Below are 19,288 nucleotides of genomic sequence, written 5' to 3' on the forward strand. Positions count from 1 at the left end.
CTACCCCTGTCCTAAGCAATGGAAAGTCACTTTAAATAAAATCAAGGAAAAAAATGGTTTGGCTTAATAGTTTCTCTGAAAGGATTAAAAATACATTTTTAAAAAATCCTCGCTTCAGTTTTGAGGGAGAAGACATGGCTGCTGATTACTTGCTGAATTGTTATACAATCTTGTATACAAGTTTTAGGAAACTTCAAAAGAAAAAAAATTGAATTTCTGGACTGGTAATTTTGTAAAAAAGTAAAACCCAGTCATAGATGGTAAAATAACCTGTTTAATGGGGTGGAGAGTAGAAAGAGAAAGAAGAAAGACCACTTACTCTCCTAATGTCATCTAGACACGTGATTTCAGGAGACAGCCCTCCGTGCACACACAGAAATTGTTGATTCAAGAGGGCCGCAAGAGGAAGACAGTCGAATGTATCCATGCATGCATCATATACCTGCTCTGAGTACTTGATTCGACCTACAGCAAGCAGAAGTGAGAAGGAAAAAAAATTACAGCCGTTGTAAAGGCTGCAGGTTTGCAAAGTTTTGGCGTAGGCAATAGCTGATCTACGGGCCCAAAGATATTCACACTTTCGACATTTGGAGGCTTTTAACATCAGCTTGTCTAACAATAAATCCTAGAAATCTCTCACCAGCCCCTTGTGTGTTTCAGAAGCTTCTCAGTCGTGTTTTTTTTTTTAAAGAAGTACACACAGCTCATGCAGGGTGGCGGGCAAGAAAGTTGAGTTACACCACTTCATCCTGAGTGCAGTGGAGGAATGAATTTCAGAGTTCCTTGCGGTGGCATTTTGGAGAAGATTGGCGCAGTAATGAACGCTTTCCGTTTCACCCCAGACTGATTTTCTTACTGAGGAATGACTGATAATTCTCTATGGAAGAGTCTGAGTGCCACTGCTCTCGGCCTTTTCATTTAAAATCATTCGTTTGTTCAATTCGTTCTCTGTGGGCGCGCCAGACCTTTGGAACAGCTTACCGGTTGAGCTCCGGACGGCCCCCGACCTTCGCTCCTTCCGGCGCGATCTTAAAACATTCTTTTTCGAAAAAGCTGGCCTGGTCTGACGGGGTGGGGTTGGGTTTTTTAAAATTAGTTTTTAACTTAATATGTATTGATTTTATGGGCATGATGTTTAATTGGTTTTTAATGGTTTTTTAATTTTTGTATCTGATTTTTATTGTGTATTGCCCTGTTCACCGCCCTGAGTCCTTTAAATTAAATTAAATTACAAGAGGGGTCTTCAAACTTGGCCCTTTTATGACTTGTGGACTGCAACTCCCAGAATTCCTCAGCCAGGCATGCTGGGAGTTGAAGTCCACAAGTCATAAAAGGGCCAGGTTTGAAGACCCCTGATTTAGAACCAAGCCTGTGGAGGCAGTTTCATAAAGCTCCCCTCAGTTGGGTGGTAAAGCATCATTCACACAGTCCATTGAGGGTAGTGGTTAAGTGCTAGTCTAGAAACCAGGAGACTGTGAGTTCTAGCTCTGCCGTAAGCATGAAAGCCAGCTGGGTGACTTTAGGACAGTCACTCTCTCTTAGCCCAACCAACCTCACAGGGCTGTTGTTGTGGGGAAAAGAGGAGGAGGAGGAAGGAGTATTAGGTATGTTTGCTGCCTTGAGTTATATATTAAAATGGCAGCATAAAAATTTAATAATAATTACTTTACCTTTTCAAAATCATCAAAGTGCAATGTATTTTCTAAATTCAAAATGAAATTCTGCCAGGACCAAAGCCACATACTAATGTTTTACTGAAAGGAGCATGGACGCTGTCATTGCAAGTTATAAGAAAGGGGGAAATGAATTTAATCACAAAGAACCTCGTTAATTTGTACGCCATACAATTACTGGCAGGACTGATAGGTTTATTCTCGCAGTAGAAAAATAATGAAGAGTATACATCCAGATGCTTATAACCTTGCATCTTCCACATGCCATGCCACTGACTTAAAAATTGCATTGCTGTTTTCAACAGCTACAAAAAGGAATGAGGACAAAAATGATTCACTGTCTTCGTTTCCAGAATATGAATGGACTCCATCCACCTATTATTTGTTTAGTTAATTATATCCTGGTTTTATTATTTTTTCAAATAACTCGAGGTGGTGAGCACACCCAATTTATTTTTATTTTAATTCCATTTATATCCCGCCCTTCTCCGAAGACTCAGGGCGGCTTACCAGCTTAGCAGTAGCCTTCATTCTATGTATATGCCTGCTTATTAGGGCTTTCACCCCCCCCCCCAAGCGGCATTATTACAAAGTCAGCTTAATTGCCCCCAACAATCTGGGTCCTCATTTTACCTACCTGGGAAGGATGGAAGGCTGAGTCAACCTTGAGCCTGGTGGGACTCGAACCTGCACTAATTGCAGGCAGCTGGTGTTACTTAAGGAGGCATTAGCCCACTGCTCCACCAAGGCTCCAATACACCTTCCTCCTCCTATTTTACCCCCAACAACCACCCAGTGAGTTGGGTTGGGCTGAGCGTGATTGGCCCAAGGTCACCTAGCTGGCTTTCCTGGCTGAACTAGAACTCTTTCTGGCCTTGTGCCTTACTTAACTACTAGACCACATGGAGACTGCCTTTTATTTTTGTGGAATGCGTGTGAATTGGGGAAGGTGAAAAAGAAACAGGCACCAATCAGGTGTTATAAGCCAGGCCAAGACTGACAGCAGCTGATGGTTAATCTATCAGCAGTCCCTTCGTTTCCTTCTCATTGGGGTTTGTGGGTTGCCGGAATCAAACAGACTGGGGGAAATTTAAACTGTCTGATGGGATCTTGCGTTCCAAAGCAAGGCTAGGTTGAATTCCAAGCAGGAGAACAAGAAGGTGCAACATTCATGAGTTTCTACAGCACAAGGTGGTTTTGGGCAAAGCAGAGAAAGAGTTGTATTGGAGGGAGGCTGAGACACAAGGAGACACTTAAAAGGTTTTAAGCTAATATGCTTGGGGTGTGTGTGAAAGCCCTAATAAGCAGGCATATACATAGAATGAAGGCTACTGCTAAGCTTGTAAGCCGCCCTGAGTCTTCGGAGAAGGGCGGGATATAAATGGAATTAAAATAAAATAAATAAATAAAAAAATAAATATGCTAAGCCAGAGAACTAATATTGAAATATGCAAGGAGAAGGGGGAAAAAAAGAACTGCAGCCACGGAATGAGAAAGGGAGGAGGGAACTGAGCAAATTTTATCTGTGGGATTTTGAAACTAATCAAAAAGAGAACGGTACTGGGTTTCCCTCCCCAAACTTTTATTCAGATTGTTTTTTTTTATTTTATTTTCACCAGATGGAGGGATGGATAGATTAGATAGATAGAAGCAGTGAAGAATCCGCATTAAAGGGGAAGCCTTCAATTTCCCTCTGATCCTCATACCAGCTGCACAATCTGGAACTGAAAGCTCTTGGCAATAATTACAGGCTGCGGGGTCCCTAAAGCGGTGGGAGTGGGAGGGACAGCTTGCATGGAGTCAGACTGTCAGGAAAACAGTAAGTCAGGAGCAGTTCTCTCAGTCTCTCTTGAAACGCCCCTTCTATGCATGGCGGGGGGGGGGAGGGAGAAGAGGGGAGGCTGCAGCATTTATGCAGCCTCGTCAACATTCACCACCTTCTCTTGTCACAAGCAGCCCATCCGTCCGTCTTTTACTTACACTCTTGTTTGAAGGTGAAGTATTCTGTGAGGTGCCTGCACTCATGGTTCCCTCGGAGCAGGAAAAGTGTTTTGGGGAAATTGATCTTTAAACTCCATAAATACAGCACACACTGCAAAGAGAGAGAGAGATTGAAGGCAGAAGGTGAGAAAAACTTTGCTTTGAAACTTTTGGAAGACGTGTAGAAATCTGGTTCCAAAGAAATACCCCAGTCAAAGGTAACAGGACTGGAATACTGGAAAGCATTTCAGTCCAGCAGCGTGTCCTCTGACTTGCAATGACTCGCTGGGTGTCCTGGGCAGAAAGTGGTAAGTTTCCATCACTTGTTACCTTAACCGAGAAATCAAGGATTTGAACCTGGAACCTTTTGCATAAAATAATGTGATTCTTGCTTAAAAGACTCAAACGGGGTGCCCAAGGCAGCAACAGTGTGATACAAGAAAATCATTGCCCCGGTCTAAAGTGCCATGAGGTCGGTAAAGCAAAGAAGCACAGGTATGGCAAACAGGACAGTGTAACTATGTTAGTGAGACCTCTACTCTAGCTGGCCACAAATGACTGTTATTCTGTGCTTAATTTTATTTCGTCACATTATTCACTCTTTGTATTATTTTTTTTAAAGCCCACGCAAGGAGACCCTTGAACTGTTATGTTAAAACATTAAGGGACATTTTGTGGAAACTGCATCCAGCAGCATTAGTTTGAAAATCTTAAAAGGTATCGTCACATGGAATTGGAACAGGAAAAGAAAAAGTACCAGTTAAGTGCCAAATACATTATTATAGTCAGAGGCTAAAAATGGAGACAAGAGAAGATTGTCGTGAGAATTCTACCGGGAAAATTAAAACCTTCAATAGGAGCTAACTATCTTTTCCATAGGGACGCGGTGGCTCAGTGGGTTAAGATGCTGAGCTTGTCGATCAGAAGGTCGGCAGTTTGGCGGGTCGAATCCCAAGTGCCGCGTAACAGAGTGGAGTGCCTGTTACTCATCCCAGCTTCTGCCAACCTAGCAGTTCTAAAGCATGTAAAAATGCAAGTAGAAAAATAGGGACCGCTACGGTGGGAAGGTAACAGCGTTCCGTGCACCTTTGGCGTCTAGTCATGCCGGCCACATGACCACGGAGACGTCCTCGGACAAGCGCTGGCTCTTTGGCTTTGAAACGGAGTTGAGCACCGACCCCTAGAGTTGGAAACGACTAGCACGCATGTGCGGGGGAACCTTTACCTTTACCTATCTTTTCCACATGTTTCGCCGGATCCATACAAATTTACATTTTTCCAAAAGCAAGCCTAGGAGTTTTTTCATGCAGCTTCCTTGCATGGTACTATTAAGATTTAACAACTATTGGCTAGAAGCATTGAACATCACTATCTTCACTGAGTATTTTCTGGTTTTATTTCCAGCAAATGATTGCCAAAACACTTCTGCCTTTAGTGCTTTTCTCTCAGCACAAATAGCCAAATGCTCATATACAACAAAGCAAAATCAAATGTAAAGAAAATGCCAAAAAAATACCAAAATATTAGGTTGGAATATAAATTTCAAATTAGTATAAAACATGTTTTTATTGTTTTTAATTTTAAAATAAAAAACCCCAATAACATTGTCAATTTAACAAAGACAATTTAAGCGACTTGCACGAAAAAGATCTTTTTTTTTAAAAAAAATTCTGTCTTGTAAAGATTTCTAAAGAACCTGAAAGAAGGGTAAGATAAACATAGAATAAACAGACTGCTGGCTTAGTTAGGATACAGGAATGACACACTAGAGAGATTTAGAAATATTCAGCTCTTGATGATTTACAAAGGGATGTTTTATCCAATTCAATACTACAATTCTCAACTACACATTTATAATTACCAGATTTTTCATTTTTCCCCTTTAGTAAGTGTACAATACAAAGGACCTTCATGAAGGAAGACATACATAAGTAAATAAATTTGAACTGACTGATGATAAACTAATCCAAATATATTGAGACAAACTAAAGTTATGATGGTGGCTAGGAAGTCTTAGGTTTTCCTAGAGTTGCAGCCCAAAAGTAGTAGGACAGAGAAATCATCAACACTATATTTAAGACGTGTTCTGTCAACTCAATAATAAATTTTAGTGCCTGGTTGGGATGTTCTACACTACAGAGTATTTTTAATGTACAACACAAATACACAGATAAATCTGAGATTCATTTCAACAGTGCCCTGGGGACTCATGGGGAAAAAAAAAGAATTATCTGCTTTAGTAAACTTAATACTTTGATATAGTAGATGTATACTAGGGATAATATTTCCCAATGGTGACTCAATTCAGTTTGTTATGTTGTTGTATCTTATATTGTTAATTTGTTCATTCCTGTGAATGATTGAATATGAGTGTATGTACCTAAAGGTAAGGGGAATATATGAAATAAAAATAACTAATGAAAGATCTTGGGCTATCGAAAATACAGTTATTGGTCAATGACTAACATTTGAAAAAAAATATACATTAAAATCAAGTAGATGAGATAAAATACTAATACAACAAAGATAAACAAATCAAAATGTAAGACACTGTTCATTACTATAAATACCTGTGCCAATGTAGATCTAAAATATTACAATCCGTGAAATAAAATAAATATCACATTAAAAAATTTAAAAATAGTATGCATTAAACCTAAAGTGATAAATAAAACAAAACTGGTGATTTCTGTGATCAGTTATGCCTTATTTTCATTGTGGCCATATAGAATTTGATTACTGAACAAGTGATAAAGAATTGTGAATCTTCCAGAAGATGGTTTGCATAGAAATTGTCTAGTCTTTCTGAAAATTTGGATATTAATATAGGCAGAATATAAGCAGACCTGATATGCCTGTAAAATCCACACTGTCATAACATATGTGAAAAGTTTCAGTCTCCTTATCACCACATAGGTAGGCATGCTCAGTTAATGCAGTTTGGGAGTTTCTGTCTTGCAGCAGTGTGGAGGGTCAGATTATATGCCTGGGTTTGAAAAATTCTCAGCTTGGGGGAAAACAGATTTTGTAGATACTTTGCTAGTCCTCAAGTGTCCTTATTAATCTTTGGGTGAGCAGCCGTTTGGCTTGGTCGTATCTTAAAGAAATCAGAAATTGTAAGAAAGGCTACAGAATGCCAGTTCTGCTCTATTAACTATTCCAAGGGAGAGAGGAAAGGGAAAGAGCTTGAAACTTAAACCTACATTAGAACAAATAATGTATAGAAACCTCTGTGGTCTTTGAGGTTGTTTTCTTGCAAGCAAACATCCAAACAAGCACCAGGGACTCCGAGCAACAAATATTCTCTTTGACTGGTGTGTGTGTGTGTTTGTGTGTGTGTGTGTGTGTGTGTGTGTGTGTGTGTGTGTGTGTGTATGTATGCGTGTGTACTACACTACACTCTTTTGACCAATTAGATCTAGATAATTTTATATATTCAGAACATTGATTGCAGTATCAAATACAGGGAGTGCAGAATTATTAGGCAAGTTGTATTTTTGAGGATTAATTTTATTATTGAACAACAACCATGTTCTCAATGAACCCAAAAAACTCATTAATATCAAAGCTGAATATTTTTGGAAGTAGTTTTTAGTTTGTTTTTAGTTATAGCTATTTTAGGGGGATATCTGTGTGTGCAGGTGACTATTACTGTGCATAATTATTAGGCAACTTAACAAAAAACAAATATATACCCATTTCAATTATTTATTTTTACCAGTGAAACCAATATAACATCTCAACATTCACAAATATACATTTCTGACATTCAAAAACATAACAAAAACAAATCAGTGACCAATATAGCCACCTTTCTTTGCAAGGACACTCAAAAGCCTGCCATCCATGGATTCTGTCAGTGTTTTGATCTGTTCACCATCAACATTGCATGCAGCAGCAACCACAGCCTCCCAGACACTGTTCAGAGAGGTGTACTGTTTTCCCTCCTTGTAAATCTCACATTTGATGATGGACCACAGGTTCTCAATGGGGTTCAGATCAGGTGAACAAGGAGGCCATGTCATTAGATTTCCTTCTTTTATACCCTTTCTTGCCAGCCACGCTGTGGAGTACTTGGACGCGTGTGATGGAGCATTGTCCTGCATGAAAATCATGTTTTTCTTGAAGGATGCAGACCTCTTCCTGTACCACTGCTTGAAGAAGGTGTCTTCCAGAAACTGGCAGTAGGACTGGGAGTTGAGCTTGACTCCATCCTCAACCCGAAAAGGCCCCACAAGCTCATCTTTGATGATACCAGCCCAAACCAGTACTCCACCTCCACCTTGGTGGCGTCTGAGTCGGACTGGAGCTCTCTGCCCTTTACCAATCCAGCCACGGGCCCATCCATCTGCCCCATCAAGACTCACTCTCATTTCATCAGTCCATAAAACCTTAGAAAAATCAGTCTTGAGATATTTCTTGGCCCAGTCTTGACGTTTCAGCTTGTGTGTCTTGTTCAGTGGTGGTCGTCTTTCAGCCTTTCTTACCTTGGCCATGTCTCTGAGTATTGCACACCTTGTGCTTTTGGGCACTCCAGTGATGTTGCAGCTCTGAAATATGGCCAAACTGGTGGAAAGTGGCATCTTGGCAGCTGCACGCTTGACTTTTCTCAGTTCATGGGCAGTTATTTTGCGCCTTGGTTTCTCCACACGCTTCTTGCGACCCTGTTGACTATTTTGAATGAAACGCTTGATTGTTCGATGATCACGCTTCAGAAGCTTTGCAATTTTAAGAGTGCTGCATCCCTCTGCAAGATATCTCACTATTTTTGACTTTTCTGAGCCTGTCAAGTCCTTCTTTTGACCCATTTTGCCAAAGGAAAGGAAGTTGCCTAATAATTATGCACACCTGATACAGGGTGTTGATGTCATTAGACCACACCCCTTCTCATTACAGAGATGCACATCACCTAATATGCTTAATTGGTAGTAGGCTTTCGAGCCTATACAGCTTGGAGTAAGACAACATGCATAAAGAGGATGATGTGGTCAAAATACTCATTTGCCTAATAATTCTGCACTCCCTGTAGAATGTTATCTGCAAAAACAAAGGGGACAATGACACTAGTGTTATACAGGCACTATTTGAATTCATCAACATGATGACACATACGTAGTACCTATTTCATTTCTTCATTTGTATTCAGTCTTTCCAAGGAGCTCAAGATAGTATACATGAGCTAAGATAATTAACGTTGAGATAAGCTAGTATGTTCAACATATATTGGCTGGCATACATATGCTAAACCAAGAATTGTTAGCCATGGTAATCTTTATAACATGGTTTACAAATCATAACCAACTGAATATTGCTTAGCTCCATTCTGCACCCTGTTTGTCTCCCTGTCCACCGCAATGCTAACTACCAGATTACAGGACTGTAAATGTTAGTCTCCTTGGTCCAGATCATCAATGCAGGTCACTGTTTTCTGCTCTAACAATGTTACACACTGGCCTTTGCTCCCAAAAGTTCCTGTTTCCTGCATCAAAATATAATTATAAAAATTACCTCCTCTTCTATTTTGTTAAAAGGACATTAACAGAAACTGCTCTGGCAGTTCTCCCGAACATCCCCAACCCAAATGAAGAAATTGCTTTAATTCCAAGAGCCTTGGTTTCTTCCCATTCTTGAAAAGTGAAAGTGGCAGCTGGAAAAGGCCAAACACAAAAGAAATTCCTGAAAATTGAGGAGCAAGATTTTTCTGCATCCAAGATTGCGTGGAATATTTTTCTTAATCATGCAGATAGCAACCTGCTGTTGTGAGCTTTGACAAACCTCATCAATATTTGAGCTGTGTTCCTTTATCTGTGCCAATTCACCTTCTCTCTTCCAAACCCATTGTCTGGCTTCCTTCTCCTTGTTCCCTGTGCTAAACACTCTGAAATGGACAAGTGTTGAAGCCAAAAAACACTATTTTATTGGGAGAAACAGGGATATCTCTGTTCATGCACCTTGGCAAAGCTTCCCAATTTTGTTTGATCAAGTGACATTTGCAGCGGCCCCCGCAGGTGTGAATCAAAGCCCGCCCTGCTTTTTGAAGGATGAATACCTGGCTTTGTAGAAAAGGAACAAATGTATCACGGTTCCCCTGCCACTGTAGATTGTGAGAGAGGAATCGAGAATAACATGAAAGGGGCGTCTTGCTGCCACATACAAAAGACGGTAATTCCAAGCAACGCCCAAGTTTTGCAAATGCCAGGTTTTGCAGCGTGACCCTGTAATATTTTGGATGTGTTTCCTAGTACCACGTTGCATATAATTTTCTGAGCAGAACTTCAAACAATCATCTCAGCAGAATTTATGCCACCTTCCTCCACATCTCTTCAGATCAACCCAATTTTCTCCACCTTTCCCAATGGTTTCTTTTAAAAATCCGTCCACGCTCACTTGAGTAGTGCAGAGGCAGAGGATATGCAGATCTCCAACAGGGCACCTTTGTGAAACCTACGTTTTTCTCGAAAATCAAGAATTCCAGCTTTTAACTCGACATCTCCCACACAAAAGTTCTAGATAGCAGAATTAAAGGCTGCCACTGAGGTGAATTTGAAACGCATTTCAATATTCTTTTTCAAGCGGAACAATGGAGGAATTTTAAAGAAAGGCAAAATTAATTTGATTCATGTAGAGATTGACGTGGGATTTTGTCTCGAGTAAAATTAAAAAAATAATAATAATTCGGCGCATCCTCAAGTAAACCATTTAAGTGATTTTTAGCAAAGCTAAAACGAGCTTTGTAAAAAAATAAATACTGAATGTTCTTAGGAGACTTTTCGATAGGTGCTCATCAGAGCATGTATGCAAATAAGCCAAGTTGCAGATTCAACCCATCTTCTTTGAAGGTGGATCTGGGTGTGTGTGTCCCCCCACCCGCAAGTTGTATTACAATGCGGTCCCTTGCTGGCTCTTCAGAGAAATTCCCTTCTTCGGTCAAGTAAACAAAAATAATAATAATAATGGGAAAGACTTCCATCCTAAAGGAATATTCATGGATTGCATTCAAATCATTAAGAAATGTGAGGTTTTAACTATGTTGCAACAGGAACGCTTCAAAATGTCAAAATCTATGCAATCAAGCAAGATGTCCCAAAAGCTGCTTTTCAAAAGGCAAACTGGACTTTCTTGCTTTTTTTTCTTTGAAAAGGTGTTTTTTTATCCAAGAAGCTTTTTCAGTTCTGGAAAAATGAAGAAAGTCCAGTTGCCTTTTGAAAAGCACCTTTGGGACAACCATGACCTGGATGATTGAGAATCTCCATAGACCAGACATGTCAAACACAAGGCCCAGGGGCCGGTTCTGGCCTGCGAAGTGGTTTCATGCGGCCCGTGAAGCCATCCTGGAAACAGTAAGGGAACGGCCCCCACTGCCTTGGCCCTGGCCCAGAGACCCTCCTTCTGCCCGAGACCCTCAGATCTGTCCCACTCCTGCCCAGGCCCCCATAGGCTCCCTTGATGCGAACGATGTAGCGCTGGCCACGCCCACCCAGTAGGCCATACGCGCACTAGCCACGCCCACCCAGTAAGCCACACCTACCCTGGCCATACCCACCCGGCCCCCTGAGGGCAACCGCAATGCTGATGCGGCCCTCAATGAAATTGAGTTTGACACCCCTGCCATAGACAATCAAGCAATATATACATTTTGAAAAATTAAACAAATTAAAGATTAAGATAACCTTTATGTCATTTTTTACTGTGAGCGCACTGTTGTTGTTAGCTGCAAAGTCGTGTCCAACCCATCGCGACCCTATGGACAACGTTCCTCCAGGACTTCCTGTCCTCTACCATCTTCTGGAGTCCATTTAAGCTCACGCCTACTGCTTCAGTGACTCCATCCAGCCACCTCATTCTCTGTCGTCCCCTTCTTCTCTTGCCCTCCACCTTTCCCAGCATTAGGCTCTTCTCCAGTGAGTCCTTCCTTCTCATTAGGTGGCCAAAGGATTTGAGTTTTAGCTTCAGGATCTGGCCTTCTAAAGAGCAGTCAGGGTTGATCTCCTCTAGGACTGACCGGTTTGATCGCCTTGCAGTCCAAGGGACTCGCAGGAGTCTTCTCCAGCACCACAGTTCAAAGGCCTCAATTCTTTGGCGCTCAGCCTTTTTTATGGTCCAATTTTCACAGCCATACAGTGAGCGCACTGGCACATGTTAAAAATGAAATTCTGTTGCCTGCTCTCAAAAGATAAATAAGGCACTTGTGAGTCTTTTCAGATCTGTCTCAGCTACCTTTTTAATAATCTCTGAGGTCATCCTGACTCCTTCAGTAATTTTTACTGATTTATCTGCCAGAGTTTATAATAAGAAAATCTGTGAATGTTAGCACATTACATACATTTTTTTTTAAAAAAAATCCTTTGGAAAGCTAAAGACAATGAAGATACGAAATAGTAGATAGTTTTTGCCTTTTAGGATTGATGGCACAGACCATTATTTGGAATTCTGATGGAACTCCTGAACCTATAAAGATTAAAATCAGGCAGACTGTGATTTTCCCTGTGAGCTTTATCGAAGTGAGAGTTGAACTCTGAAGAAAAGAAGATATAGATGCTTTTGAATTCTCAAAAGTATACCATGGATAGCCAAGAAAGCAACCAGGTTAATCCAGATTATTACACTTTGCAAAAAAGAAAAAAGAAAGGAAAATGGACAACAAGCAGCAAGGTTGAGGGACCCAATTAGAGCAGCAACGGGGAAGATCTGAAAGTGCAGATTAGAAGACAGATTATCGTGGAGAAGGTCTATCTTTGTGGTTGCTAAGAGAACATTGCCTTAATGGCAAATGATCCACTGGGAAACTAAACATCTCAATAAAGCATGTAAATAACAAAAATATAAAAGGCTCTGGTTTACCTTGATTGCCACCTGGCATTTTAGCTATATTCACTATTAGAATATTCCTATCTCAACTGGTTGTTACGGTATAAGAACCCATATCTTTAAGAATGTGCTTCTTATTTTTTTTCTCTCCTGAAATTTCCTTGTGTCCTCTTGTGGGACGATAAACCAAAGGGCAGTGACTATTTCATATTGATGTTACATCATGAGCATCTTTATGGCAAAAAAGCATTCTTTATAGTTCTTCTGCACTTAGACTGAATCTCATTCTATTTGATTTCCTTTTATAATTGGAGTGAAATGGTTTCTGACATCCACTGTTCTACCTTTCTGAAACCTGGGTTGTGCGATCTCAAATTAGTCATAATGTTCTCCCATTTGTAAAGCATTAAACACTGCAGAACTACAGGGGTACCTCAGTACTTGATGGCTTAAAAACTCAACATATTTGGTACCTGACACATCTTGATGTGAAAATGTTGTCCCAGGACTTGGCCTTTGTTTAGTGCTCAACGCACTGCTTTAAAAAGAGGGGTACGGCTCTGGGCAACAGACAGGAAGTCAGCCAATGCTGGAAAGGTCGCTGACATAGGAAAAGGGACATAAAGTCCTTCCCAGCCGAAGCAAAGGGTTACATGGTAAGTAATGTGGTTTGTTTGGAACTCATCCTCATGCCTCCCAGAACCAATTAATGCTAAGTACTGAGATCCCACTGTAATATACTTTGTAGAGAAGAGCAATTACATCTACTAATAAATTCAGTACCAATCTAACGTGACGTACCTCATTGGAGGATAAGGTAAATAAACCTTAAGAGGGTTTATGATGGAGGAAAAAAATTCCTATCCATTTCTCTAACTGGACAACATGAAGACAACTACACTGAAAGCCACCAAACGGAGTAGTTAAATGCCAAAACTATTTCTATAAATTCACATCCTCTATTAGAGAATGTGTTGCAAAGAGTCACGAGGTCTAGCAAGTGACACCTGAAATAAAGAGGAACACACTTGATACTTTTTACAATTATCATTGTCACGACATATATAGGGTAACACTCACATTGAGGGGAGATGGGTGCCAAATACTTTTAATAAGCAATAATGATGATAACAAGCTGATCTGAAAGCAAATGCAGTATGCATAAACCTGTTTTCCACCCCAGAGTCAAAGTTTACAAAACAAGGACAGATGGTTCTACAACTAGGCAGCCGAAAGAAACTACGAATGATGCCATTTTCCTAATGCTTCTAGATATCAGCAACAACTGAACACTAGAATCAACAGCTCTTTCTTATACTGCAAAAAAAAGGGGGGGAAGGTCAACATGTAGAAGCTTATATGGCATTTATAATCTATCAGGCACCTTAAAACATGGAGTTGGAAAAGTGATGAGCAAGAAACTTTAGTATTAAAAGGAATTGGCTCTAATGAAACTGTTGAGATTCTTAAGATCTCACCTCTAGGTGAGATGGGGGGCACACAAACCAAATAGATGGATGGATATAGATAGATTTGTTGAATAAAAGACTTCAAAATATCACAACTGTTCTGCTTCGTTATTTCAGATGCAACTCAGAGCCAATGTTATATAAGCAATCTTCCCTCCCTGTAGCAGCAACTCCTGACAATAGCAGAAGATTAACTTTCTCCATCCAAACAAATAATAGAATAAATTAGTTGATCAATGAAGCATTCTTCCTTCCCCACTCCCGTTCAACTTCCCCTTCAATGAGAACTACATTAGGCAACTTGAGCCTCATGATTCCAGGACCAAAAAGCGGAAAGAAAATATTTATACCATTTCTAAATTCAAGGATAATTACTCACAAGCCAAATAACTGGTTGGCCCATTTTTCTGTGAAGCAGCAGCATGTTAGAGCATCTCAACTCATTTGCTTCTCCTTTCATATGACAGGGTAAAATAATCCAGAAATGGATATCTTTTGTGTTGATGAGACTGAGAGGATCAATTGTTTGCAACCATCAAGAAGAATGACATGAACAAGCTTTCCATTTTTTGTTTGTTATTTGGGGAAAATAAACCATTTGCAGTAAACCAGGATAAACGCCTCTCCACATCATATGCATTCAAGCTATATTAAGTTTGAATATGTACATAACTGAACATTAGAAATGATCACAAAGGTTTTCAAATATTTACAGTTCAACTTGTTTCTCACTAGATTCTGTGCTAGGGTTTTTCCCAACCTTTAGATCAAAATGTGGCATGCATATTAATCTAAGGAAAAAGAAGCTGTTGAGGTCAATTTATCACTGGTATTTGTAAAAACCAGTTGTCTATCTGTAGCTGCAAAATAGGAGGAGGGTGGGTGAGAATGAGAAAATGCTTTCATCTGGAGTGAGACTGTTTGACTGAGCCCATGATATCTTATACTGCAATCAAAGGACTCTGTCATTATTATTATTATTTTAGTGGATTACATTTGAGAGGATTAATTAAAAGAGAAGTCTTGAAACATTTCAAAATTGACCAGTCCCAAAGGCAGAGTACAAGAAAAATCAATGCTTCATTCACCCCCCAAAGGCTCAATTGAATTGTCACCTCTATACTGAAGTAGCCTCTGTCCACGTAGTCTCCCAAGAAGAGGTAGCGTGTGTTATTGGGTGATCCACCAACTTCAAACAATTTCATCAGGTCAAAGAACTGTCCATGAATGTCACCACACACTAGGGGAGGAATAATAGCAAAAACAAATTACACACTAAGAGGGGAAAAAAGTCACGACGCCAATTGGGCACACAGGTTCGTTCTAAATTCTGGAAGGTCCTACACTTTGTTTTCATGGTACAGAATCACTTCCTCTCTTCCAAAAGTTACCAAGTTTTCTAATAGGAAACACACTTTATCAGAACAAAGTATATTGGAAAACCTTCAGTTTTAGCAGTCAGCTAGATGACTCAGAAATGACTTCTAACCTGTGATTGGAGCTTCGACTTCAATCATTGTCTTCTCGTGTTTCAAGATGGCAGCTCCATCATTGATTATCTTCAGTGCTGCGTCCTCTTCCAGGCGCCCTTCTTTCACCAAATGGTTTTTTAAGATCTCTAACCGGGGCTTCCCATTCTCAAAAACTTCTTTCAGGGTGAGCCGCTGAGTTGGAGGGAAAGGAACAGCTGGAAAGAGAAACAGACAAAGGACATTAACAGAGCTTACTAGAACAGCAGTACTTCTAAAACAACAAGTCTTCCCCTAAACTGGGGTAAGTGGAAATTAAGATGAATTTAGAAGTTAATGTCCCTCGCCAGAAGCACATACTAGCTTTTAGTGAATTTGTAGGGAACTTATCGCTATTTCCTCTAATGCAGACATGTCAAACACAAGGCCTGGGAGCCGGAGCCGGCCCACGAAGTGGTTTCATGTGGCCCACGAAGCAATCCTAGAAACAGTGAGGGAACAGACCCCACTGCCTTGGCTCTGGTCCAGAGACCCTCCTTCTGCCAGAGACTCTCAGATCTGTCCCACTCCTGCCCGGGCCCCCAACCTAACTATTCGAACAAGCCGGCCTGGCCTGATGGATTTGGGTTTTAATATTATTTAACTAATGTATTCTTATTTTATTGCCCTGTACACCGCCCTGAGTCCTTCAGGAGAAGGGCGGTATATAAATCAAATAAATAAATAAATAAATAAATAAATAAATAAATAAATAAATAAATAGGCACCCTTGATGCATAGGTCATACGCACTCTAGCCATGCCCATCCAGGCCACGCCCACCCTGGCCATACCCACCCGGCCCCTTGAGGGCAACCACAATGCTGATGCGGCCCTCAATGAAATTGAGTTTGACACCCCTGCTCTAATGTATGTAATCAAAGCCCTAATAAGCAGGTATATACATAGAATGAAGGCTATTGCTAAGCACATTGTGCTTTAGATTGTAAGTCGCCCTGAGTCTTCGGAGAAGGGCGGGATATAAATGGGATTAAAATAATTTTTTAAAAAAATACCGTACAAGCATTGCCAGAGATCCTGAAAGGAGAACTATGAAAACCAAACAGCTATTTGCCCTTCCACATTGAAATGGTTCCTATATAGACCAACCATAATTCAGGTGTCAAAAAATATGGAAGAATACACAAAAATAGTGAAAGACACAATCATTTGGCAATGACTTTATCAAGAGATAGAAGCAAGTGAAGATTCCAGAGAAATTCCTATTTAACATAAAACTTGTTCTAGTTTTCTACTACCGTTTGCTATTTACTAATTGTTAGCATGCGGAAAAAAATACCAAACTTTTTTCAGCATTTCTGGAAATTTATTAGATAGAAGAACTTTGCCAACCCACAAAAATTGAACTAAATAAAAAGTTTACCAATGTACCATATATAAAAAATACAACATTGGCAGAGAAATGCTCTGATAGCAAGTGTAAAATGTGCTTTTTTATTCTTTAAGTTAAATTGATCAGTAATGCAATGATCTCCACTTCTTTTTTAAGAGGGGGAGGGCAATGGGTTAAGTTTAGTGAAATGTAATATTATATATATATTAATAATCAGAAGACAACTGGACAAATATGAATATGCATGGATTTCACTGGAAAATGAAGCGAGACAGGTTGTAAAATCACATTTCTTCCTAGTTCTACTACTGAAAGCCATAAAAGACATTATGAACGAGACTGACAAATGTCATATACTCATTTCCATGTAACTTGAAGCTTCATTTGTATCCTCCCGTTCTGTAATTAAAAAGAAATGCTTACATTTTTTTAAAAAAAAATGTAAATATGTTTAGAAAAAAGTTGAGTATTTGATTGGAGAAATTCAATTAAAAATCGTTAACATAAAATTTGATTTTTATTTTCATTTTTAGTTTTACAATACGGGTCAAAACTTTTTATTTTGCAGAGTTTAAATTTTTCTTTGCTCAATGATTAAACATTTTATGACTCTTCCAGAATGCCTATAACATTGTTACAGTGCGTTTTAGAATGCAATAATTGCAGGCAAACTCTGCCCACAGCATTGAATTCGATTCTAACTAGCTCAAGGTTGACTCAGCCTTCCATCCTACTGAGGTCAGCAAAATGAGGATCCTGATTGTTGGGGGCAATATGCTGACACTGTGAATGGCCCAGAGAGTGCTATAAAGCACTATGAGTGATCTATAAGTGCTATTGCTATCAATGTAAAGCTTTAGGAAATGGCTATCATTATTTTATATGCACCCTCTCTTCAATTCTAGATATGTCTTGTTATATTAATTTTTAAATATATTTCATCCCATATATTTATTTTACTCTATTATTTCAGGGGGGGGTTTCTAAATAATTTTTTATGACTTTTTATAAAATACTCAACCTTTTGTCTTTTCTTGATAAGTAATCAAGAATATTCCTTTTTTCTTGTACAGCCTGTTACGATTGGAAGACATAGAAACACTTACAAGAAGACTGAGAAACATGTTTTACAGGTAGTCCTTCCTTAAAAACCTTTGGAAATTTATAAAATAAGACAAAGTAAGAAAAGATATCTCACTCTGAAAATACATACTTTTTTTCAACGAATAAAGCTCTAACTCATGCTTCTTCTTTAGATAGTCTTCAAATAATTGATTTTTAGTTTAAATAATGTGTTTGCTATTTTTTGGCTGTCCTTTCCCTATAAATAGATGACAATTGGTTTAGACTGTATTTTGAAAATACAGATAGATCTGGTAACCATGATTAACTGTAAAAAATATATTCTTTTATTATGGAATTTAAAGTGTTATGTGAAGCACTACTATTGTTTTTCTTGTTAAGGTATTCTGATGACCAAAGAAACTTAAGGCACGTAGCTGATGATGATGATGATGATGATAATAATAATAATAATAATAATAATAATAATAATAATAATAATAATAATAATAAAAGACAGTGCTGTGGGACTGTCTTATGTCTAAGAATATTTACCCATGTAATAGGGCTGTGTTGCTCATCCTTCTCAACTTTCCTACCGTATTTTCCAGCGTATAAGACGACTTTTTAACCCATGAAAACCTTCTCAAAAGTCGGGGGTTGTCTTATACGCCGGGTGTTAGGGTTAGGGGCGGTTTTATTGTCTGATGTTACAGGAAAAACCAGAGGCAACACCCCTACACACATACACACACACAGGCAACCTCGGCAGCTCATTGATAGGGGGGGGAGGAAGGGGGAGAGAATCACAAAATTGCTGTCTGTTGTCAAGCCCTGCGGGCCCGACACTACACAGGGGGTCTCATTCCAAAAACAAGCCCTGCTTCACCTACTCACCCCCCTCCCCACTGCACATGGCTCGCTCCATGACCCGGCGCTCCAACAAACAAGGGAGGAGGTCGCCCGTAATCAGCAAGCCCGACTATCAGCTGATCGTCGGTTCCTGGCTCTGCAAACCCGACAACCAGCTGCTTCATGGCGTTTGCACGCGCCTGCATCACAGGGCTTTGCTGAGGACCCCCGCAGGCACTAAGGAGGACAGCCCAGTCTGCCTTGCCGTACAGGGAGCCTGGGCACTACAAAACATGCTAGCTGTTCCCTTGCCTGCCGACGGACCTGTGCCAGGACTGCATGCTATAGCCTGCACGCTGGAGGCAAGGGCTGGCTGTTTTCCGTTGGTGTCAGATGGACCGGAGCCGGGGACTGCTGGACGGCGGCCCTGGGACGTGTGGACGAGCCCGCTGGAGCCAGATACGGATGGAGGGGCAGTTGGTTGGAGAGGGATAGGCACACACTGGGAGCACGTTAGCATTTTCACCCGGGTTGGGGTAGAGGGGGTTTGGAGAAGAGTCACCCAGGATACTAACAGCAGCAA

The 19,288-nt window shown here is 40.1% G+C and overlaps 1 protein-coding gene across 6 annotated transcripts in view; it reads right to left on the reverse strand.

The window, feature by feature from the left end:
• PPP3CC (protein phosphatase 3 catalytic subunit gamma) overlaps positions 1–19,288 on the reverse strand; it is a 78,464-nt gene that overhangs the window by 23,799 nt on the left and 35,377 nt on the right. For all 6 annotated transcript variants that reach the window (XM_083368456.1, XM_083368454.1, XM_083368455.1 and 3 more), the window contains exons 2-5: positions 15,420–15,617; positions 15,046–15,170; positions 3,654–3,765; positions 320–465 (exon numbers count right to left, since the gene is read on the reverse strand). In XM_083368456.1, coding sequence (XP_083224582.1) covers positions 320–465; positions 3,654–3,765; positions 15,046–15,170; positions 15,420–15,617 — 581 coding nt within the window. The remainder of the gene's footprint in view (positions 1–319; positions 466–3,653; positions 3,766–15,045; positions 15,171–15,419; positions 15,618–19,288) is intronic.

Source organism: Vipera ursinii (genome assembly GCF_947247035.1).
Source record: "Vipera ursinii genome assembly, chromosome: 8".
NCBI lineage: Eukaryota > Metazoa > Chordata > Lepidosauria > Squamata > Viperidae > Vipera > Vipera ursinii.